The sequence below is a fragment of the Myxine glutinosa genome, chromosome 2 (assembly GCF_964187855.1).
Source record: "Myxine glutinosa chromosome 2, kmMyxGlut1.1, whole genome shotgun sequence".
Classification (NCBI taxonomy): Eukaryota; Metazoa; Chordata; class Myxini; order Myxiniformes; family Myxinidae; genus Myxine; species Myxine glutinosa.
This window is the reverse complement of record NC_136262.1, coordinates 175,940,300-175,960,588: the sequence shown is the minus strand read 5'-3', so window position 1 is coordinate 175,960,588 and position 20,289 is coordinate 175,940,300. Positions and strand designations below refer to the sequence as shown.

General features: G+C 39.3%; 1 protein-coding gene across 2 annotated transcripts in view; it reads right to left on the bottom strand.

Annotated features, from left to right (window-relative positions):
- The window catches only part of MAP2K5 (mitogen-activated protein kinase kinase 5), a 395,167-nt gene that overhangs the window by 58,625 nt on the left and 316,253 nt on the right, over positions 1–20,289 (bottom strand). For both annotated transcript variants that reach the window (XM_078771935.1, XM_078771937.1), the window contains exon 14: positions 13,965–14,038. In XM_078771935.1, the coding sequence (XP_078628061.1) occupies positions 13,965–14,038 (74 nt within the window). The remainder of the gene's footprint in view (positions 1–13,964; positions 14,039–20,289) is intronic.

Below are 20,289 nucleotides of genomic sequence, written 5' to 3'. Positions count from 1 at the left end.
TTCTGTGCATCATCTGGAACTCTGTGCACGTGCTTAAAACCTTGCACGTTTTACAAATATATATTTCGGAGATTATGTTTATGTTTAAACGACATAATTTTTTTTATTTTTGGCGTCAGATAAAAATTATACTTGAGAGGATGGTTTGTTTTGGGAATTATTTAATTGGACAGGAAAAATTAGCAAAATACAAGTTTAAACTACAACGCAACTCAGTAGAGCGCATGCTCCCGCCGTGGGTGGCTGCTGCTGAACCCTATCTTCCAATGGTAAAAAAATCCTTCAAAAAATTCCTGGATCCGGAATAATATCCTTAGCTTCACCAAAAACTAATCAATTCTTCCTTATCCCAAGGGCAATCATCCCACCAACTTTCATCCAAATCCGTTCAGAACTTTTCCAGATATCTTGATCACAAACACACGAACACACAGACGGACGGACACGACCGAATGCATTACTCCCTGGCGGGAGTAACAATCAAATAGTCAGTGACACACTTAGGCAGAATAATATGATACTCAACATTAAAACCCTTAATTACTGCAACATTGAAGGGATAATAGTGTTGATATAAAATGGCTAATAAATCCATCCATATCCATATCCATATCCACATTTATATCTGCATCTATATGTATATCGATATCTGCATCTATATCAATATCTGCATCTATATCTATATCTGCATCTATAGCATTTATTTATAAATACATCTGCATATACAGTCACGTGAAAAAGTAAGTACACCCCATGTAAAGTTTTAGCTTTTCAAACATATTTCAACATACAGCTATTTGATCTTCATTTCAACAATATTGACAGATAAAGGTGATATAATATAACAAATATCATGAAACATTTACATTTTGTAGTCCATTGTATAATTTAAATAAACATAAATACAAATTTCGCATGTGGAAAAAGTAAGTACACCCTTGGCTCCAATAGGTGGTATTGCCCCCTTTGGCAGAAACAACCTCAAGTAGGCGTTTCTTATAACTGTCTACCAGTCTCTAACATCGACTGGGAGAAATTTTTGCCCACTCCTCCATGCAGAATTCTTTCACCTGTGCGATGTTTGAGGGGTTTCTTGCATGCACAGCTCGTTTCAAATCCCCCCACAACATCTTGATGGGATTTAGATCCGGGCTTTGACTTGGCCATTCCAGAACCCTCCATTTCTTTCTTTTCAGCCATTCCTTGGTGGATTTACTGGTATGTTTAGGGTCATTGTCATGTTGCAAGGTCCACCTTCGGTTGAGCTTCAACTTTTCGACAGATGGCCTCACATTATCCTCAAGCACCCTCTGGTACAATGAAGAATTCATTGTGGATTCTATGATGGTGAGCTGCCCAGGCCCTGATGCAGCAAAGCTGCCCCAAGCCATAATATTTCTACCACCATGCTTTTCAGTTGGTATCAGGTTCTTGTGGTCAAATGCTGTCTTTGGTTTTCGCCAAACATGTCTTCTGGTACTGTGACCAAATAGCTCTACCTTTGACTCATCTGTCCAGAGCACATTGATCCAGAAGTGCTGGTCTTTGCCTAGGTGTTCATTGGCAAACTTTAGTTTTGCCCTGATGTTCTTTCTGGACAGCAAAGGTTTCCTCCTGGCACACCTCCCATGTAGATCAAATTTGTGCAGCCTCTTTCTAATGGTAGACTCATGCACCTTGACATCAACAGTGGCAAGATCTACCTGTAGGCCCCGTGATGACATTCTGGGGTTCTTAGAGACCTCTTTCAGCATGTTGCGGTGTGCTCTCGGGCTGAACTTGCTGGGGCGGCCTGGCCTGAACAAGTTGGCAGTTGTTTGGAATCTTCTCCACTTGCAGATGATCTTTCGGACAGTCGAACGATTGATTTCAAATTGTTTAGAGATCTTTTTAAATCCCTTCCCAGACTCGTAGGCATCTATAACCTTCTTTCTGAAGGCCTCAGAGAGCTCTTTTGATCTAGGCATGGTGACGCCGCACACTTCAACAACAAAGAGCAAACCAAACGAAATGTCTGAGGTTGAAATAAGACAGGTTCCTCCAAGATCCTCTCTAACGATATTCTAATCATTTGCACCTGAGCTGGTCAGACCTGATTCTAATTTTAGGTATTTGAAGTGGTGATAAATGTAGGGGTGTACTTACTTTTTCCACATGCGAAATTTGCATTTATGTTTATTTAAATTATACAATGGACTACACTACAAAATGTAAATGTTTCATGATATTTGTTATATTATATCACCGTTATCTATCAATATTGTTGAAATGAAGATCAAATAGCTGTATGTTGAAATATGTTGAAAAAGTCAAATCTTCACATGGGGTGTACTTACTTTTTCACGTGACTGTATATCTGCATCTGTCTCACACTCCACCCATCCCTCAACTTTTTTTGATGCTTGTCTTTTTGCACCAGCTAACCCTTTCCCCTTAATATCATAGTGTGCCAGCCAGAGCCTTCGCCTCTAACCTCATCTTCCCACGGCAGCTTGTGAAGTCTTTGGCTGCAGAACCAGCCACCTGTACTTGCTTTGCTTTTACACCCTGTCCTTCCAGCTGAGCCTTTGCACTGTCCATTCCTCCTGGCTTTTATGCTACACTGCACCACTTGAAATAAATTCAAATACAATTGTGAAAATACAATAACGTATTGTTCAAAGTGATAGTCTCTCTCCTCTAATGTTATACAAAGCATTGACGTCCTTCAGTAAATTGATCAGCAACAAAGACAATGGATATAATTTAAACTCCATCAAGCAGAAATATAAAGGATCTAACGCCTGCTGCACATGCATGTGAAAACGTCCTGCGTGGAAAATAAAAAACAAACAACTAAAACTGGGAAAACTAGAACGGCATTTGGTAGAGCGCATACCTCCGCCAGGCTAAACAGTTTACCTTTTGTTTCCCATTGATAGGCCTATCTGGATCCAGACTTGAACCAAAATCTAGTCGGCTTGTTATTGTCACACACGCAACTCATCCACCAGGTTTTGTCATAATCCGTCCACAACTTTTTGAAATATTGTGCTGTATATTGTTTATGGCCACATGTCTCAATGGTGAAGAATCGCTTAAAAAATTATAGTATTATATCGAATCAATTATAGTATCTTCACAAAAATCGAATCAATGAGTCTTTCTCACACACCTAAGATGTCCACCAAATTTTGTCGGCATCCATCTAAAATGTTTCGAGATATCCTGCTATATATCGTTTTTGGCCCTATCTCTCAATGGTGAAGAATCATTTAAAAAAATTATAGTAATCGGATCCGAATCCGTATCTTCACCAAAATCTAATCAATATGTCTGTCACACACCTAACCTGCCCACCATATTTTGGCTGAATCTATCCACAACCTCTTGAGATATTCTACTCACAGACAGGCAGACAAGCAGACAGACAGGGGTGAAACACAACCTCCATCCACCTTTGGTGGCGGAGGGAACAATACATTGACAATGTTGAAGAGGAATTTGTACATCACAATGGGATAAATAAATGCACATTGAAATCAGGGGAAAGAAGAAATAAAGAAACAATAAATAATCAAATTTACTTTAGTACAACAACATAAAAGCTAAATAAAAACTAGAATGGAACTCTTCGACGTCGACTGATATGCCTCTAACCACATTATTACATCATTATACAAAGTTGTACCAAATTTGATTTAAATACATTCAGCTGTTCTCAAGTATCATATTTTTACGTGGCATGACCTCTGACCTTTGACAACAAAATCTAATCAGTTCATCTTTTTGTATCGTAATATATATTTACACAAAGTTTGGTCAAACTCCAATCGCTAGTTCAAGTTAGCAAAATAATATAATTTTTTTTATCTCATGGGACCTCTGACCTTTGATCTCTTGACCTTATAATCAAATCTGTTTATCATTACATCATTATATATTCTTACTAGCGTGACTCGGCACGCTCAGCGCGCCTCGCCACACGTCGTTTCAGAGGGGTAGGCATCTTTGACCATTTCGGTGTCTTTGGGGTCTTCATGGTGTTTTGGGTCTTCAGGGCTATTTGGGTCTTCAGGGTCTTTTGGATCCTCTGGGCCTTTAAAGGTATTTTGGGTCTTTGAGGTGTTTTGGGTCTTCAGGGTCTTTTGCATCTTTGGTGTCTTCAGAGGCTTTTGGGTCTTAAGGGTCTTCTGTGTCTTTTGGGTCTGCGGGGTCTTCAGGGGCTTTTTGGGTCTTCGGGGTCTTTTGGGTCTTCAGGGTATTTTTGGTCTTTGGGGTCTTTTGGGTCTTCGGGGTGTTTTTGGTCTTCGGGGTGTTTTGGGTATTCGGGGTGGTTTGGGTCTTCGGGGTGCTTTGGGTATTTTGGGGTGTTTTGGGTCTTTGGGGTGTTTTGGGTCTTCGGGGTGTTTTGGGATTGGGTCTTCGGGGTGTTTTGGGTCTTTGGGGTGTTTTGGGTCTTCGGGGTGTTTTGGGTCTTTGGGGTCTTTTGGGTTTTTGGGTATTCAGGGTCTTTCTGAGCCTCAGGGCCTTGAAGGGTATTTTGGGTCTTTGGGGTGTTTTGGGTCTTTGGGGTAATTGGGGGTCTTCAGGGTATGTTGGGTCTTTGGGGGTCTTGGTGGTCTGAAGGGTCTTGGGGGATTTAAAGGGTCGTCAAAGGTCTGAGGGGTCTCAGCAGTCTTAACGCAACTAAGAGGGTTAATTAAGAGGGTGGTAATTTAATTTGAAGAAGAAGACGTTTTCGTCGCATATAAACATACATACATACATACATACATAGATACATACATACATACATACATACATACTTGTAAACAATACAGTGCAACCAAGTATGGCACTGATAAGTGGCACAGCCGCCCACTGACAAATGATGCCACCCACTGACTTGTGCTGCATACGAACGAAGAAGTATCCAATGACTTTGCCGACATATTACTTGGAATGGCCAAAACCTTAAATAATGACGTGAAGGTAATTTGGAAGTCAGAAATTTCAAAATTAATCACCATTGACTATTTGAAAGGGATACCAGGAAATATCATTAATCTATATATACAAAAGAAAGTTTTTGTTTGTTTGTTTGTTTGTTTGTCTGCACGCGCTAATCTCCTGAATGGTGAAAGATAGGAGGAAGGTTATAGGCTAGGTGGCGAGGCCGGTTGAGGCCGCCTCGGCCAGGCTGGGCCCATTTCGCAATTAAAAGCTGAGCTGAATTATAGTAGTCAATCTTCTGCGGTCATGAGTAAAAGCTGAATTATAGTAGTAAATTCATTCAAAAAGAACTAAAAATGTCGGGACGTGCCCAGGGAAGGTTATAGGCTAGGTGGCGAGCCCGGTCGAGGCCGCTTCGGCCGGGCTGGGCCCATTTCGCAATTAAAAGCTGAGCTGAATTCTAGTAGTCAATCTTCTACAGCCACGAGTTGAAGCTGAATTATAGTAGTAAATGCATTCAAAAAGAACCAAAAATGTCAGGACGGGCCCCGGGAAGGTTATAAGCTAGGTGGCGAGGCCGGTCGAGGCCGCTTCGGCCGGGCTGGGCCCATTTCGCAATTAAAAGCTGAGCTGAATTATAGTAGTCAATCTTCTACAGCCACGAGTAAAAGCTGAATTATAGTAGTAAATTCATTCAAAAAGAACCCGGGCAACGCCGGGTGTTTTCGGCTAGTTTATTATAAAAGGGCTACAAGTGGAGGCTGTGCAGGCTTCTGCAACAATCGCTAAAAGAGCTCTTGGTGTAGAGATATGATGACGTGGAACATCAGAAAATGTTCCTAAAATCAAGTGTGGAAACATCACAGCTTTGTCCTTGAAACCAAAACCAAAAGTAGAAAGTATCTCAAAATGCAAAGGCCGTCCGAATCCGCATTGTAATAGAACTTAACTTGACAAAAAGTACAGCTAAAAAAAATATATATATATTTTTTAAATTTGCGTTCTCCATATTCTCATAAATAAAGTTTGTTGAAGATTTGATGACAAGCACAATTGGTAAAAAAAAGTTATAGCCTGGACATACACACTTAAGCTCAATGGTAAATAAATGAAGAAGCATGGGAGTGATTACAAAACACGACCTTCTCGCAATGACACACAGCCGACGGGCCAATAAGGCCTATTCCTATTTACTGGGACTTTGCCCTTTGACATTTTGACCCAATTATTAATTAATCTTTTCCATATTCTCATCATAGAGGTTTGTTGAAAATTTAATGACAAAAGCCCAAATGGTAAAAAAAGATATTTTAGACACACACACACACACACACACACACACACACACACACACACACACACACACACACACACACACACACACACACACACACACACACACACACACACAAAGAAAGAGAAAGACAAATGGAGATGGCACACTCGGGAAAGTCTGGAAGAGGAAAATTAATTAAAAAGGCGAGAAGAGCTGACAGAAAGCTGCATTGTCTGTCCGTGCACTAATTTCTGTGAGTCTCTCTGGGCTCTGCTGGACCCTTGACCCTCTCAGCTTTGTGCCAGGATTCACCATCTCTGTATCCTTTCCCACTATCCTAAGGCTGTGCATCTTAATGAGCTAAGAAGAAGAGTAATTACTATATCAGAAGATTCCACAACCTGCCTCATTCCCTGGACCCCAACTACACTGTCCTCCCCATTCACCAATCTTCTCCATATGCCAAGTCCCCAAACCGTGAATACTAAGCATTTCCATTCTTGATACCAAACAAATAATTATCGCCAGCCAGGCTGTCAGAATTAGAAAATGAGATGGGATCTCAAGGGAAAGGAGGTAAAAAAAGAAAAAACAAGAAGAAGAAAAAAAAGAAGATATGTGTGCATGCATGTTTCTTTGTGTGCATGTTGGTCCTGCATAAGAAAGGCAAATAATGTGCAAAGGACAAGCACCGGAGAAGACATTAATGCAAACGAAATAGCAGCTTATGTGAAAAGAGTTGAGAACTCGTCACAATCCTTTCCAAACTGATCTACAGCCATTTGTCATTGCTTATTCAATCCTCGTGGTGGAGATTCAAATACGAGAAGTAACTGATATGGATTTTCTTTCTTGCAACAATTTTTTCCAAAAAAAAAAATTAATTCATTGGGCACTTATTTCAATATTAATACATAAGAGAGGCTCATGGAAGAGCGAATTTGAATTGTCATTTGGATAGTCCAATACATATTCAAAGTAGAGTGAATAACTTTTGAAGGCTCGTGTCGATAGGCTTAGGCCTATACATATTCAGCCTAGGTCATTAATAAAATGAACTTCCGATGGATGCCGAGCACCGTTTGCACATTTTTAGCTTCTACAGTCACGTGAAAAAGTAAGTACACCCCATGAAATGTTTTTAAAATCTTTTTTTAACATATGTGGACATTTCAATATTTGATCTTCATTTAAACAGTATCTATAGATAAAGGTGATCTAATTGAACAAAAAACAATGAAAAATTGACTGCAATAATTTATTCAACAAAAAATAAACAGAGATGCCATTTCCTTCTGTGGAAAAAGTAAGTACACCCTTGGCTCTAATAGGTGGTATTGCCCCCTTTGGCAGAAACAACCTCAAGTAGGCGTTTCTTATAACTGTCGACCAGACTCTGACATTGACTGGGGAGAAATTTTTGCCCACTCCTCCATGCAGAATTCTTTCAGCTGTGCGATGTTTGAGGGGTTTCTTGCATGCACAGCTCGTTTCAAATCCCCCCACAACATCTTGATGGGATTTAGATCCGGGCTTTGACTTGGCCATTCCAGAACCCTCCATTTCTTTCTTTTCAGCCATTCCTTGGTGGATTTACTGGTATGTTTAGGGTCATTGTCATGTTGCAAGGTCCACCTTCGGTTGAGCTTCAACTTTCCGACAGATGGCCTCACATTATCCTCAAGCACCCTCTGGTACAATGAAGCATTCATCGTGGATTCTATGATGGTGAGCTGCCCAGGCCCTGATGCAGCAAAGCTGCCGCCCCAATCCATAATATTTCCACCACCATGCTTTACAGTTAGTATCAGGTTCTTGTGGTCAAATGCTGTCTTTGGTTTTCACCAAACATGTCTTCTGGTACTGTGGCCAAATAGCTCTACCTTTGACTCACCTGTCCAGAGCACATTGTTCCAGAAGTGCTGGTCTTTGCCGAAGTGTTCATTGGCAAACTTTAGTCTTGCCTTGATGTTCTTTCTGGACAGTAAAGGTTTCCTCCTGGCACACCTCCCATGTAGATCAAATTTGTGCAGCCTCTTTCTAATGGTAGACTCGTGCACTTTGACATCAACAGTGGCAAGAGCTACCTGTAGGTCCTGTGATGACATTCTGGGGTTCTTAGAGACTTCTTTCAGCATCTTGCGGTCTGCTCCCGGGCTGAACTTGCTGGGGCGGCCTGGCCTGAACAAGTTGGCAGTTGTTTGGAATCTTCTCCACTTGTAGATGATCTTCCGGACAGTCGAATGATTGATTTCAAACTGTTTGGAGATCTTTTTAAATCCCTTCCCAGACTCGTAGGCATCTATAACCTTCTTTCTGAAGGCCTCAGAGAGCTCTTTTGATTTAGGCATGGTGATGCCACACACTTCAACAACAAAGAGCAAACCAAACTAAATGTCTGAGGTTTAAATAAGACAGGTTCCTCCAAGATCCTCTCTAACGATGTTCTAATCATTTGCACCTGAGCTGGTGCACCTGATTCTAATTTTAGGTATTTGAAGTAGTGATAAATGTAGGGGTGTACTTACTTTTTCCACATGCGAAATTTGCATTTATGTTTATTTAAATTATACAATGGACTACAAAATGTCAATGTTTCTTGATATTTGTTATATTATATCACCTTTATCAATCAATATTGTTGAAATGAAGATCAAATAGCTGTATGATGAAATATGTTGAAAAAGTCAAAACTTTGCATGGGGTGTACTTACCTTTTCGCGTGAATGTATATCCGGAATAAATATCCAAATACATGTCCATTCATAATTATAACACCAAATCTGTCCTGATCTCTTTCTTGTTGGTGTCCCGCCATTCACGAAGCCTCTGGCGCGGCTAAGGTGGTTACACGTTACCTGTGGTATTGCTAATGAGCGGTGCCATGTTGTCTATCATGTGAGTGTCACGAATACTTTGTGGCACCATGGCTGATGAATATTATGTGAGTTAGCCCAAATGCAATTGTCAATGAAGTATTCACTTCGTTACCTGAAAAAAGCCATGTTCAAGGACTTCTGTGCTGCCAAATGCTCGGGTAACGGTCAGGGAAAGGGGTGAAAGATTTACATGTTTGCCAACTAAATAAGGGGAAAAGGCATTTTCATGTACATTGCCTGTGCTTATTGTACTCAGTTTATTTGCATTTCCAGTGCCCATTGAAAAAGAACAATCACACACGACAATCGGCGCATTCAGCAGAATAGACGTTTGGTGCGAATGGAAAAGCCAGCATCTCCACAAACCTCCCCATGGCTCCATTCACATAGATACAGCTCCAAACAAAAACAACATGGAACTCATTTCAGATGCAATTGTTGCAAAGGAATTTTCGCAGAGAAAAAATAATTAATCAATCTTAGCATCACGGTCATCGAACGATGTGTCAAACACGTGAAAAAGTAAATAAATGCATGTCCAGAGACACATCATTCAGGAAAGGTCAGACAGACACTGACTGTCATGCAAATCAAAAAATATTTCAGTTGTTTCAGTTTGAAGGTTGAATGCGCTCGCAATAGATATTGTGGGAAAGGCGTGAGATAATGGGAATGAGGGTGTACATTTGACAAAACTCTCACTGGCATTCACTAGCCCATCACCCTGCGCAGGTGTGTGTGTGTGTGTGTGTGTGTGTGTGTGTGTGTGTGTGTGTGTGTGTGTGTGTGTGTGTGTGTGTGTGTGTGTGTGTGTGTGTGTGTGTCCAGGCCATAACATTTTTGCCATTCGAGCTTTTGTCATTAAATTTTCAACAACGCTTTATTATGTTAACATGGAGAAAATATTTAATAATTGTGCGAAAATGTGACAGAAAAAGTTATAGTAACTATAAATAGCCCTCGTTGGTCAGCTGCAGGACGTCCAGTGCGAGACAGCAGTTTTTTCCCACCTTGGAGCCGAAGGCCATGAATATGGTTGCAAGGGGAAGAGTGCAATAACAAGGAGGCTGCCATCCCTGCAAACTGTTTATTTATCAGCAGGGAAAACGATCAAAAGTGTTCAGGGCTTCTTCAGTAACCACAGAGTGATAGTGATAATGATACATAATGATAATGGTACATAATGACAGTGATAATGGTACATGATAAGGATAATGGTACATAATGATAATGGTACATAATGATAATGATACATAATGATAATGATACATAATTATAATGGTAATGGTACATGATAAGGATAATAATACATTATGATAATGGTACATAATGATAATGATACATAATGATAATGATACATAATTATAATGGTAATGGTACATGATAAGGATAATAATACATAATGATAATGATAATAGTACATAATGATAATGATAATATAACATAATGATAAGGATACATAATGATAGTGATAATGGTACATGATGATAAGGATAATAATACATAATGACAATGATAAATAGTACATAATGATAAGGATACATAATTATAATGATAATAGTACATAATGATAATGATAATATAACATAATGATAAGGATACATAATGATAGTGATAATGGTACATGATGATAAGGATAATAATACATAATGATAATGATAATAGTACATAATGATAAGGATAATAGTACATAATGATAATGATAATAGTACATAATGATAAGAATAACAATACATAATGATAATGATCATAGTACATAATGATAAGGATAATAATACATAATGATAATGATACATAATGATAATGATAATAATACATAATGATAATGATCATAGTACATAATGATAATGATAATAGTACATAATGATAAGAATAATAATTCATAATGATAATGATAATAGTACATAATGATAAGTATTATAATACATAATGATAATGATACATAATGATAATGATAATAGTACATAATGATAATGATAATAGTACATAATGATAATGATAATAGTACATAATGATAAGAATAATAACACATAATGATCATGATAATAGTACATAATGATAAAGATAATAGTACATAATGATAATGATAATAGTACATAATGATAATGATAATAGCACATAATGATAATAATAATAATACATAATGATAATGATACATAATGATAATGATAATAGTACATAATGATAATGATAATAGTACATAATGATAAGAATAATAATACATAATGATAATGATAATAGTACATAATGATAAGAATAATAATACATAATGATAATGATAATAGTACATAATGATAATGATAATAGTACATAATGATAAGAATAATAATACATAATGATAATGATAATAGTACATAATGATAATGATAATAGTACATAATGATAAGAATAATAATACATAATGATAATGATACATAATGATAATGATAATAGTACATAATGATAATGATAATAGTACATAATGATAAGGATAATAATAGATAATGATAATGGTACATAATGATAATGATAATAGTACATAATGATAATGATAATAGTACATAATGGTAATGATAATAGTACATAATGATAATGATAATAGTACATAATGATAAGAATAATAATACATAATGATAATGATAATAGTACATAATGATAAGAATAATAATACATAATGATAATGATACATAATGATAATGATAATAATACATAATGATAATGAAAATAGTACATAATGATAATGATAATAGTACATAATGATAAGAATAATAATACATAATGATAATGATAATAGTACATAATGATAAGAATAATAATACATACTGATAATGATACATAATGATAATAATAATAGTACATAATAATGATAATAGTACATAATGATAAGGATAATTATAGATAATGATAATGGTACATAATGGTAATGATAATAGTACATAATGATAATGATAATGGTACATAATGATAATGATAATAGTGCATAATGATAAGGATAATAATACATAATGATAATGGTACATAATGATAGTGATAATAGTACATGATAATAAGAATAATAAAACATAATGATAATAATAATAATACATAAATGATAATGATACATAATGATAATGATAATAGTACATAATGATACCAACTGCGCTACATGTTTGTCACTTCTTGTCATTTACTGCCTCTGAGGCAATAGCAATAATAATAATTATTATTATAACTAGTGAGGTACCCATGCTACGCACGGGTGGGAGGCCAGAAGCAAACAGACAATGCAGAAACGGCGAATGCTAAAGCAAGAAACCAATACATTCCACATTCGTGTAGCACCTTCAGTCACACGTCAAACATGGACAGCAAGTTCGTGAAGGATTTCCATGAAAAACATACCCGTTCGCAAACAAACGGGTACGTTTGTTCCATACCAAGTCAATGGTGAATCTGCATGTGGCGATCCGCGAATTTACGTTTAGAAAGTAGAAACCATCACGGCATTTTGTCATTCACTTGAACTCGATATCTCTTTTTTCATTCCAAACAGCAAAACTCCAATCACAAATTAAATAGCATTAATATAAAAAATAAACTTTTAACAACATTCGTGACATAAACAAATATTTAAATCCTAATGTGAAGTTCCGTACGGTTGGGTGAATACAATTACGAATTCAAAATCGTAATTGTATTCACTCAATTCCAATCATCAATTGATACTTTAACAAAACGATTAACATGATTAACGTTTAATGATATAACATTACGATTGAATGACGGTTGTATTTGGATATTATCAAACCCGCACATTGCCGTCATCTGCCCACTTCCGCATTCGCGGCAGGTTCATAATTGTCATCAAAATCTAAACAGTATTTGTAGAATTTCAATAAAAGCCACATCACTGTTCATATCGGTAAATATTATTCCATCGTGTTTGGAAACACTGGAAAATTGGAAAAATTGGAAAAACAATATAGCCTATTTTACTCCCAGGGGTCCCAGGAATACCCACCCAAATATCGTTGCGATCGGTTGAGCCGTTTTTGCGGTACCTTCGAACGGACAGACGGACATTTGGTGAATTATAGTAAGATGATAAAGCACAGTACAATTAGTCGGCATTGATATAAAGACTAGCAGGAATGACTAACTCATTTGCACGACAGTGTACGACTGCAATGGAGTATTCAGTTGAACAAAATGGTTTATTTACCATACTACTATTTTTGGGGGAGCTATTTAACAGGGAAACAATAGTTTTGCGGTTCATTGATTTGTCGATACAATTTTAGCCTTTGCTACATTATCGATGAAAAGGTTAATGAGGATTTGATGAACAATATTGGTGCAAAGGATAAGTTAGCAATCATTTACTTGTGTTTAAGTGATGGTATTCGATAAACACAGTCGAGCTCCATGGTGTAATTCCGACAATTCTGGGTGAACGGCTGGCCGAGCTCATGTCGTGTTACCAATAGGTTGCGAGGTCCAATACCATCACTGTTGCCTTCAGAAACAAAGCGATTGTAATTCCAAGTGAACCACCCAACCAGCCAATGTCCGAATGTAGGAGAGGGACGGGCGACCTCAATGGGATGAGTGGAGTGAACGGTCCATGGGCCCGCCAAGCTCATGAGCATATGTATGGTGTCCACTGCATAGGTCTTGCTACAACTGGGTGGACCTAACTTAAATATTCTTGCTCCCAATCCCACTACCACTCCCTTGCTCCCTCCCCACCCCCCTTTCCCATCCCCTATTATTTTGCAACAAGGCTGTCTCAAGAGAAGGAGATACACCATGAATACAATTTTCATTTCATAAAAATCTCAAAGCGAGGTAAATGACTAATGGTTAGCACTAAAGCATGACACTTGAGTGAACAAAGCACATTTAGATCCTACTTCCATTAAGAGTATTGGCTTTACCTGAGTGCTCACTCCAAAGTCGCAAAGCTTCACCTGGCCGGTTGTGTTCACCAGAATATTTGATGGCTTCACATCTTCGGTGAGAAAAGGAGAGAGAGCGCAGGGAGGGTAAGACAGAAGTGGAGGAGTGTTGGGGTGGAGGGGAGACAGGGTGACAACACAGTGGTGGTCAACTCTAAGATAAAAATGCTTTGAAAATGAGAGATACAAGCACTGCAGGAAAAAACAAAAAAACTACCGAGAGGGAGATGAAAAAGTGAAGGTACATTTCACGAGGTTTCATTTTTCAGTCGGTAACATTTCGCCTTTTAATAGACAGCCCTTCAGTGCCCATCCAAAATTGTCCTAGGGGCATCAAGTCCCTGAAAATGGGTGCACTGGTGACACAGAGGCCATATTGGGTAAGTCAGACATTAATTCACTCTTCCACCCTCAACCCCCATTTAAAGGTCATAAATGAACCACCTTTGCCAAAATTTAGAAATCTGAATGCTATTAGCGCCTTTATCTGGATTTCAACCTCCCAGTTCAATATAAAGTACAGCATATGCAAGGCCTCAAACATACGAGAGATGTTCAAGATGTCCTACGAAAGCGATACACACTATAGTCCAATTTTATTTATTAAATAAATAAGAATTTATGATTAGTTTGAAGAAAAGATTGTTTTATTACTTAAATAACGAAAAAAAACCCCCCAAAACATTTGCATTTTATGGAATATCGCGATTATCTCTGCCGTGGAACATTTTGAATGGCTTTTCTTATATCTTCGAGGCCTTGTACGTATTATCGGAGGCTCAAAAAAGATTCCGTAAAATGAGATTAAAGCACTGCCGCCCAGCCTTGGAAAATTAATTGCTCTGTAATTACCAGCTCATGCTCTTTGACACACACCCTGAGGACTCTCCTTCACAATGACTATTTTTATGATGATCACAGACAGCCACGATATTCATAAGAATCGCAATATAACTCCGCAATTTTCCCTCCCTCCTCATGACCCAAACCTTCTGCCTCCTGGCAGTCTTCGTCACACTTAGGTGACAAGATACACAGCTAGTGGAATAGTAATGTAAAAAAAACAAAAAAACCCAGCAATGAACGTAAAGCCATGGTTCCCGAATCCAGCCTTGATTAGAAATCAATACACATTCACCTAAGTACTGCACAGGAATGACGAGGTTCAAGGGTAAATTGTCCTGTTGGGTATATACATTGTGAAGTCCGACGTATTATGTACCTGATGAAAGCAAAACCAAATACTTGGCACAAAAGTGAAGCAACACTGAGATTGGCTAGGTATCGGGTTCAGCTCAATGCCTTACAAATCGCGTGGCCATGAAAAGCCTTTGACTGTCCTCGTGTTGTTAAAGATATAATATTACATAAACTGTATTTCATATCGAATCGTTTGCAAAGACTCGTGAGACCTCCTTTTAACACTTCCATTTTGTTTGTTTAAAATATTTCCATTGCGGTTAAGGGGTTGTCAAACATAAAGTGAATCAATGTTTCTGACTCCAACGTATTAATTATGACCAAACTACGAGAAAATGTTATTCAAATGAATGTCAAAAAAGCTTCTGTGATTATAAAATAAATGCATTCATATATTTTATAATTTAAATAAACATAAATTCAAATTTCGCATGTGGAAAAAGTAAGTACACCCCTACATTTATCACTACTTCAAATACCTAAAATTAGAATCAGGTGCACCAGCTCAGGTGCAAATGATTAGAACATCGTTAGAGAGGATCTTGGAAGACAACAACAACATGCATTTTAAAGGCCATTTTCCCTGCTAGAGCGGGGGTTAGCCTTGCGGTCCCCATGACAATCTTCTCCATTTTGCCCTATTTTCTGCATCTCTCCTTGTTAACCCCCTTGCCCGCATTTCTTCTTCCACCATCTTTAGCCAAGTCTTTCTCGGTCTTCCCCGTCTTGGAATCTTGGATCTTGGAAGAACCTGTCTTATTTAAACCTCAGACATTTAGTTTGGTTTGCTCTTTGTTGTTGAAGTGTGCGGCGTCACCATGCCTAGATCAAAAGAGCTCTCTGATGCCTTCAGAAAGAAGGTTATAGATGCCTACGAGTTTGGGAAGGGATTTAAAAAGATCTCCAAACAATTTGAAATCAATCGTTCGACTGTCCGGAATATCATCTACAAGTGGAGAAGATTCCAAACAACTGCCAACTTGTTCAGGCCAGGTCGCCCCAGCAAGTTCAGCCCGAGAGCAGACCGCAAGATGCTGAAAGAAGACTCTGAGAACCCCAGAATGTCATCACGGGACCTACAGGTAGCTCTTGCCACTGTTGATGTCAAAGGGCACGAGTCTACCATTAGAAAGAGGCTGCACAAATTTGATCTACATGGGAGGTGTGCCAGGAGGAAACCTTTGCTGTCCAGAAAGAACATCAGGGCAAGACTATAGTTTGCCAATGAACACCAAGGCAAAGACCAGCACTTCTGGAACAATGTGCTCTGGACAGATGAGTCAAAGGTAGAGCTATTTGGCCACAGTACCAGAAGACATGTTTGGCAAAAACCAAAGACAGCATTTGACCACAATAACCTGATACCAACTGTAAAGCATGGTGGTGGAAATATTATGGTTTGGGGCAGCTTTGCTGCAGGTTGGTCGAAGCGATGAAGAGAAGGACAAGTTCTGGTGTGCGATAGAGAAGCTGATGGAAAACGTGAAAGATGAGGAAGTTGTTGTGGTGGGAGGAGACCTGAATGGACATGTGGGAAGGAGTATGGATGGTTTTGAGGGAGTTCATGGGGGTTACTGATATGGTGTGAGAAATGGAGAAGGTGAAAGGATTTTGGAGTTTGCTGATGGAGCTGATTTGTTGATTTGTAATACTCAGTTCCAGAAAGAGGACAATAAGCTTGTTACATACACGTCAGGTGGGTCGACGACAACCGTTGACTACCTGATGGTGCGTCGGCGAGATAGGGGGCACCTCCGGGACACAAAGGTGATCCCGGGGGAGGAGGCTGTTTCACAGCACCACTTGGTTGTCTGCGACATAAGGGTGAAAGGTGCGAGGAGAGCTCGGCGGGTGAAGTACCAACCGAGAATGAAGGTGTGGAGGTTGAAAGAGGTGACAGTAAGGGAGGCATTAAAAGAGAGGCTGAGTAGGGTAGAGGATGATGTGGTTGAGCTTGAAAGTGGTTGGATGTCAATGAAAGCTAGTCTGTTGGGAGCCGTTGGTGAGGTATGTGGATGGACAAAAGGACCACCGAGGCACTCGGAAACATGGTGGTGGGATGTTGAGGTTGGAAAGAGGATTGACGAGAAAAGGAAGAAGTTCAAAGAGTGGCAGAAGGCGAAGGGTACGGGAGCAGAAACAGCAGAGCATGAAAGTTATAAGGCAGCCAGGAAGGCTGCAAAGAAAGAGGTAGCAAAGGCGCAGGAGGCATGTAGGAAAATGTTCGGAGAACGCTTGGATTCGGAAGAGGGTCAGAAAGCAGTATTCAGGATTGCAAAGCAGATAGCGAAAGAGAGGTGTGATGTGATGGGGGTTAGTTGCTTGAAGGATGAAGTGGGACAAATCGTTGTCGACCCAGATGGAATTAAAGGAAGATGGAAAAGATATATGGAAATGCTGTTGAATACAGAGAATGAATGGGATGGCAACATAGAGAGTAACCCAGTTTTAGGACCGGCAGAGAAGATAACTGAGAAGGAAGTTGAGGAAGCGATAAAAGCAATGAAGAGTGGAAAAGCGGGAGGGCCGACGGGAGTTGTGGGAGATATGTTGAAGGCAGCAGGAAGTTGGGGTGTGAAGAGAATGACAGAGATCTGTAATCTGGTGGTGAAAGAAGGCCGCATTCCAGTGGATTGGGAACTGAGTACCCTCGTCCCTCTATACAAGGGGAAAGGTGACCCTCTGGAGTGTGGCTCGTACCGAGCGATAAAGTTATTGGAGCATGGAATGAAGGTATTGGAAAGGGTGTTGGAGAGGAGGATAAGGAAGAAAGTGAAGATCGACGAAATGCAGTTTGGATTTATGCCAGGAAGAGGAACGACAGATGCGCTTTTCATTGTGAGGCAGTTGCAGGAGAAGTACATGGATAAGAGGAAGAAGTTGTTTTTTGGGTTTGTTGATCTGGAGAAAGCATTCGATAGGGTTCCACGCAAAGTATTGACATGGGCATTGAGGAAGTTAGGAGTGGAGGAATGGTTGATCAGAGTCGTGATGGCAATGTACAAAAGAGCACGCACAGCTGTAAGGACGAAGGACGGGAACAGTGGTGAGTTTGAGGTGAAGGTGGGAGTGCATCAGGGGTCGGTACTAAGTCCACTACTATTTGTAGCTGTGATGGAGGTGCTGGCTCAGACCGTAAAGGAGGGTTTACCGTGGGAGTTGTTGTATGCAGATGATCTGGTGTTGATTGCGGAAAGTATGGATGGACTGAAGGAAAAGATGAACAAGTGGAAGGAATGTATGGAGACAAAAGGTCTGAAGGTGAATATCGGAAAGACAAAGGTGATGGCAAGTGGTAAAGCATGTGGTGAGGTGGAAAGAACTGGGAAGTGGCCGTGTGCTGTGTGCAGGAAGGGTGTCGGAGTGAACTCCATTCAATGTACAATGTGTGCTGAGTGGGTTCATCAAAAATGTAGTGGTCTGAGAGGGTCATTAACCAGTGTGGCAGCTACATTCAAATGTAAGGTGTGCACAGAGGGAGCTGCAGATGGAGGAAATGTTGAGTTGGATCTTGGAGACGGCGTGAAGCTGGAAGGTGTGAAAACATTTTGCTACCTCGGAGACATGCTGAATGGAGAAGGTGGATCAGACTCGGCAACGGTTGCTCGAGTGAGATGTGCATGGAAGAAGTTTCGGGAACTGAGTGGCGTGCTGATGAGCAGGAGAGTGTCGCTGAAGCTGAAGGGAAAGGTGTATGCTGCATGTGTGAGAAGTGTTATGATTTATGGGAGCGAGACATGGGTAATGAACGTAGAGCAGCAACGAAGGCTGGAAAGGGTGGAAATGCGAATGGTTCGATGGATGTGCGGAGTATCGTTGAGAGAGAGGAAGACAAATGATGAATTGCGAAAGATGATGGGAATATTGCCTGTGATTGATGCTGTGAAGAGGAACAGGTTGAGATGGTTTGGTCATGTATTGAGGAAGCATGAAAGTGACTGGTTGAGAAGAGTGATGGAAGTTAATGTAGAAGGAAGTAGAGGACGGGGAAGACCGAGAAAGACTTGGCTAAAGATGGTGGAAGAAGAAATGCGGGCAATGGGGTTAACAAGGAGAGATGCAGAAAATAGGGCAAAATGGAGAAGATTGTCATGGGGACCGCAAGGCTAACCCCCGCTCTAGCAGGGAACATGGCCTTAAAATGCATGTTGTTGTTGTGTTGTTGCAGCTTTGCTGCATCATGGCCTGGGCAGCTCACCATCATAGAATCCACTATGAATTCTTCATTGTACCAGAGGGTGCTTGAGGATAATGTGAGGCCATCTGTCAGAAAGTTGAAGCTCAACCGAAGGTGGACCTTGCAACATGACAATGACCCGAAACATACCAGTAAATCCACCAAGGAATGGCTGAAAAGAAAGAAATGCAGGGTTCTGGAATGGCCAAGTCAAAGCCCGGATCTAAATCCCATCGAGATGTTGTGGGGGGATTTGAAACGAGCTGTGCATGCAAGAAACCCCTCAAACATCGCACAGCTGAAATAATTCTACATTGAGGAGTGGGCAAAAATTTCTCCCAGTCGATGTCAGAGACTGGTAGACAGTTATAAGAAATGCCTACTTGAGGTTGTTTCTGCCAAAGGGGGCAATACCACCTATTCGAGCCAAGGGTGTACTTACTTTTTCTACATGCGAAACTTCTACATGCTTTCTACATGCTTTTTCTACCAAGGGTTCATTACCCATGCGAAATTTGCATTTATGTTTATTTAAATTATACAATGGACTACAAAATGTAAATGTTTCATGATATTTGTTATATTATATCACCTTTATCTATCAATATTGTTGAAATGAAGAACAAATAGCTGTATGTTGAAATATGTTGAAAAAGTCAAAACTTTACATGGGGTGTACTTACCTTTCCACATGACTGTATAATGTATATGTATATATATATATGTATATATATATATATATGTATATATATATATATATATATATATATATATATATATATATATATGTATATATATATATATATATATATACATATATATATATATAACTGTAAGAAATAGTAGAAACTCCAAAGTACGAGCAGGGCGTCTCATTTGTATTGAATAAATAATCGTTAGATTAAATAAGACGCGGATGTAGCTTCT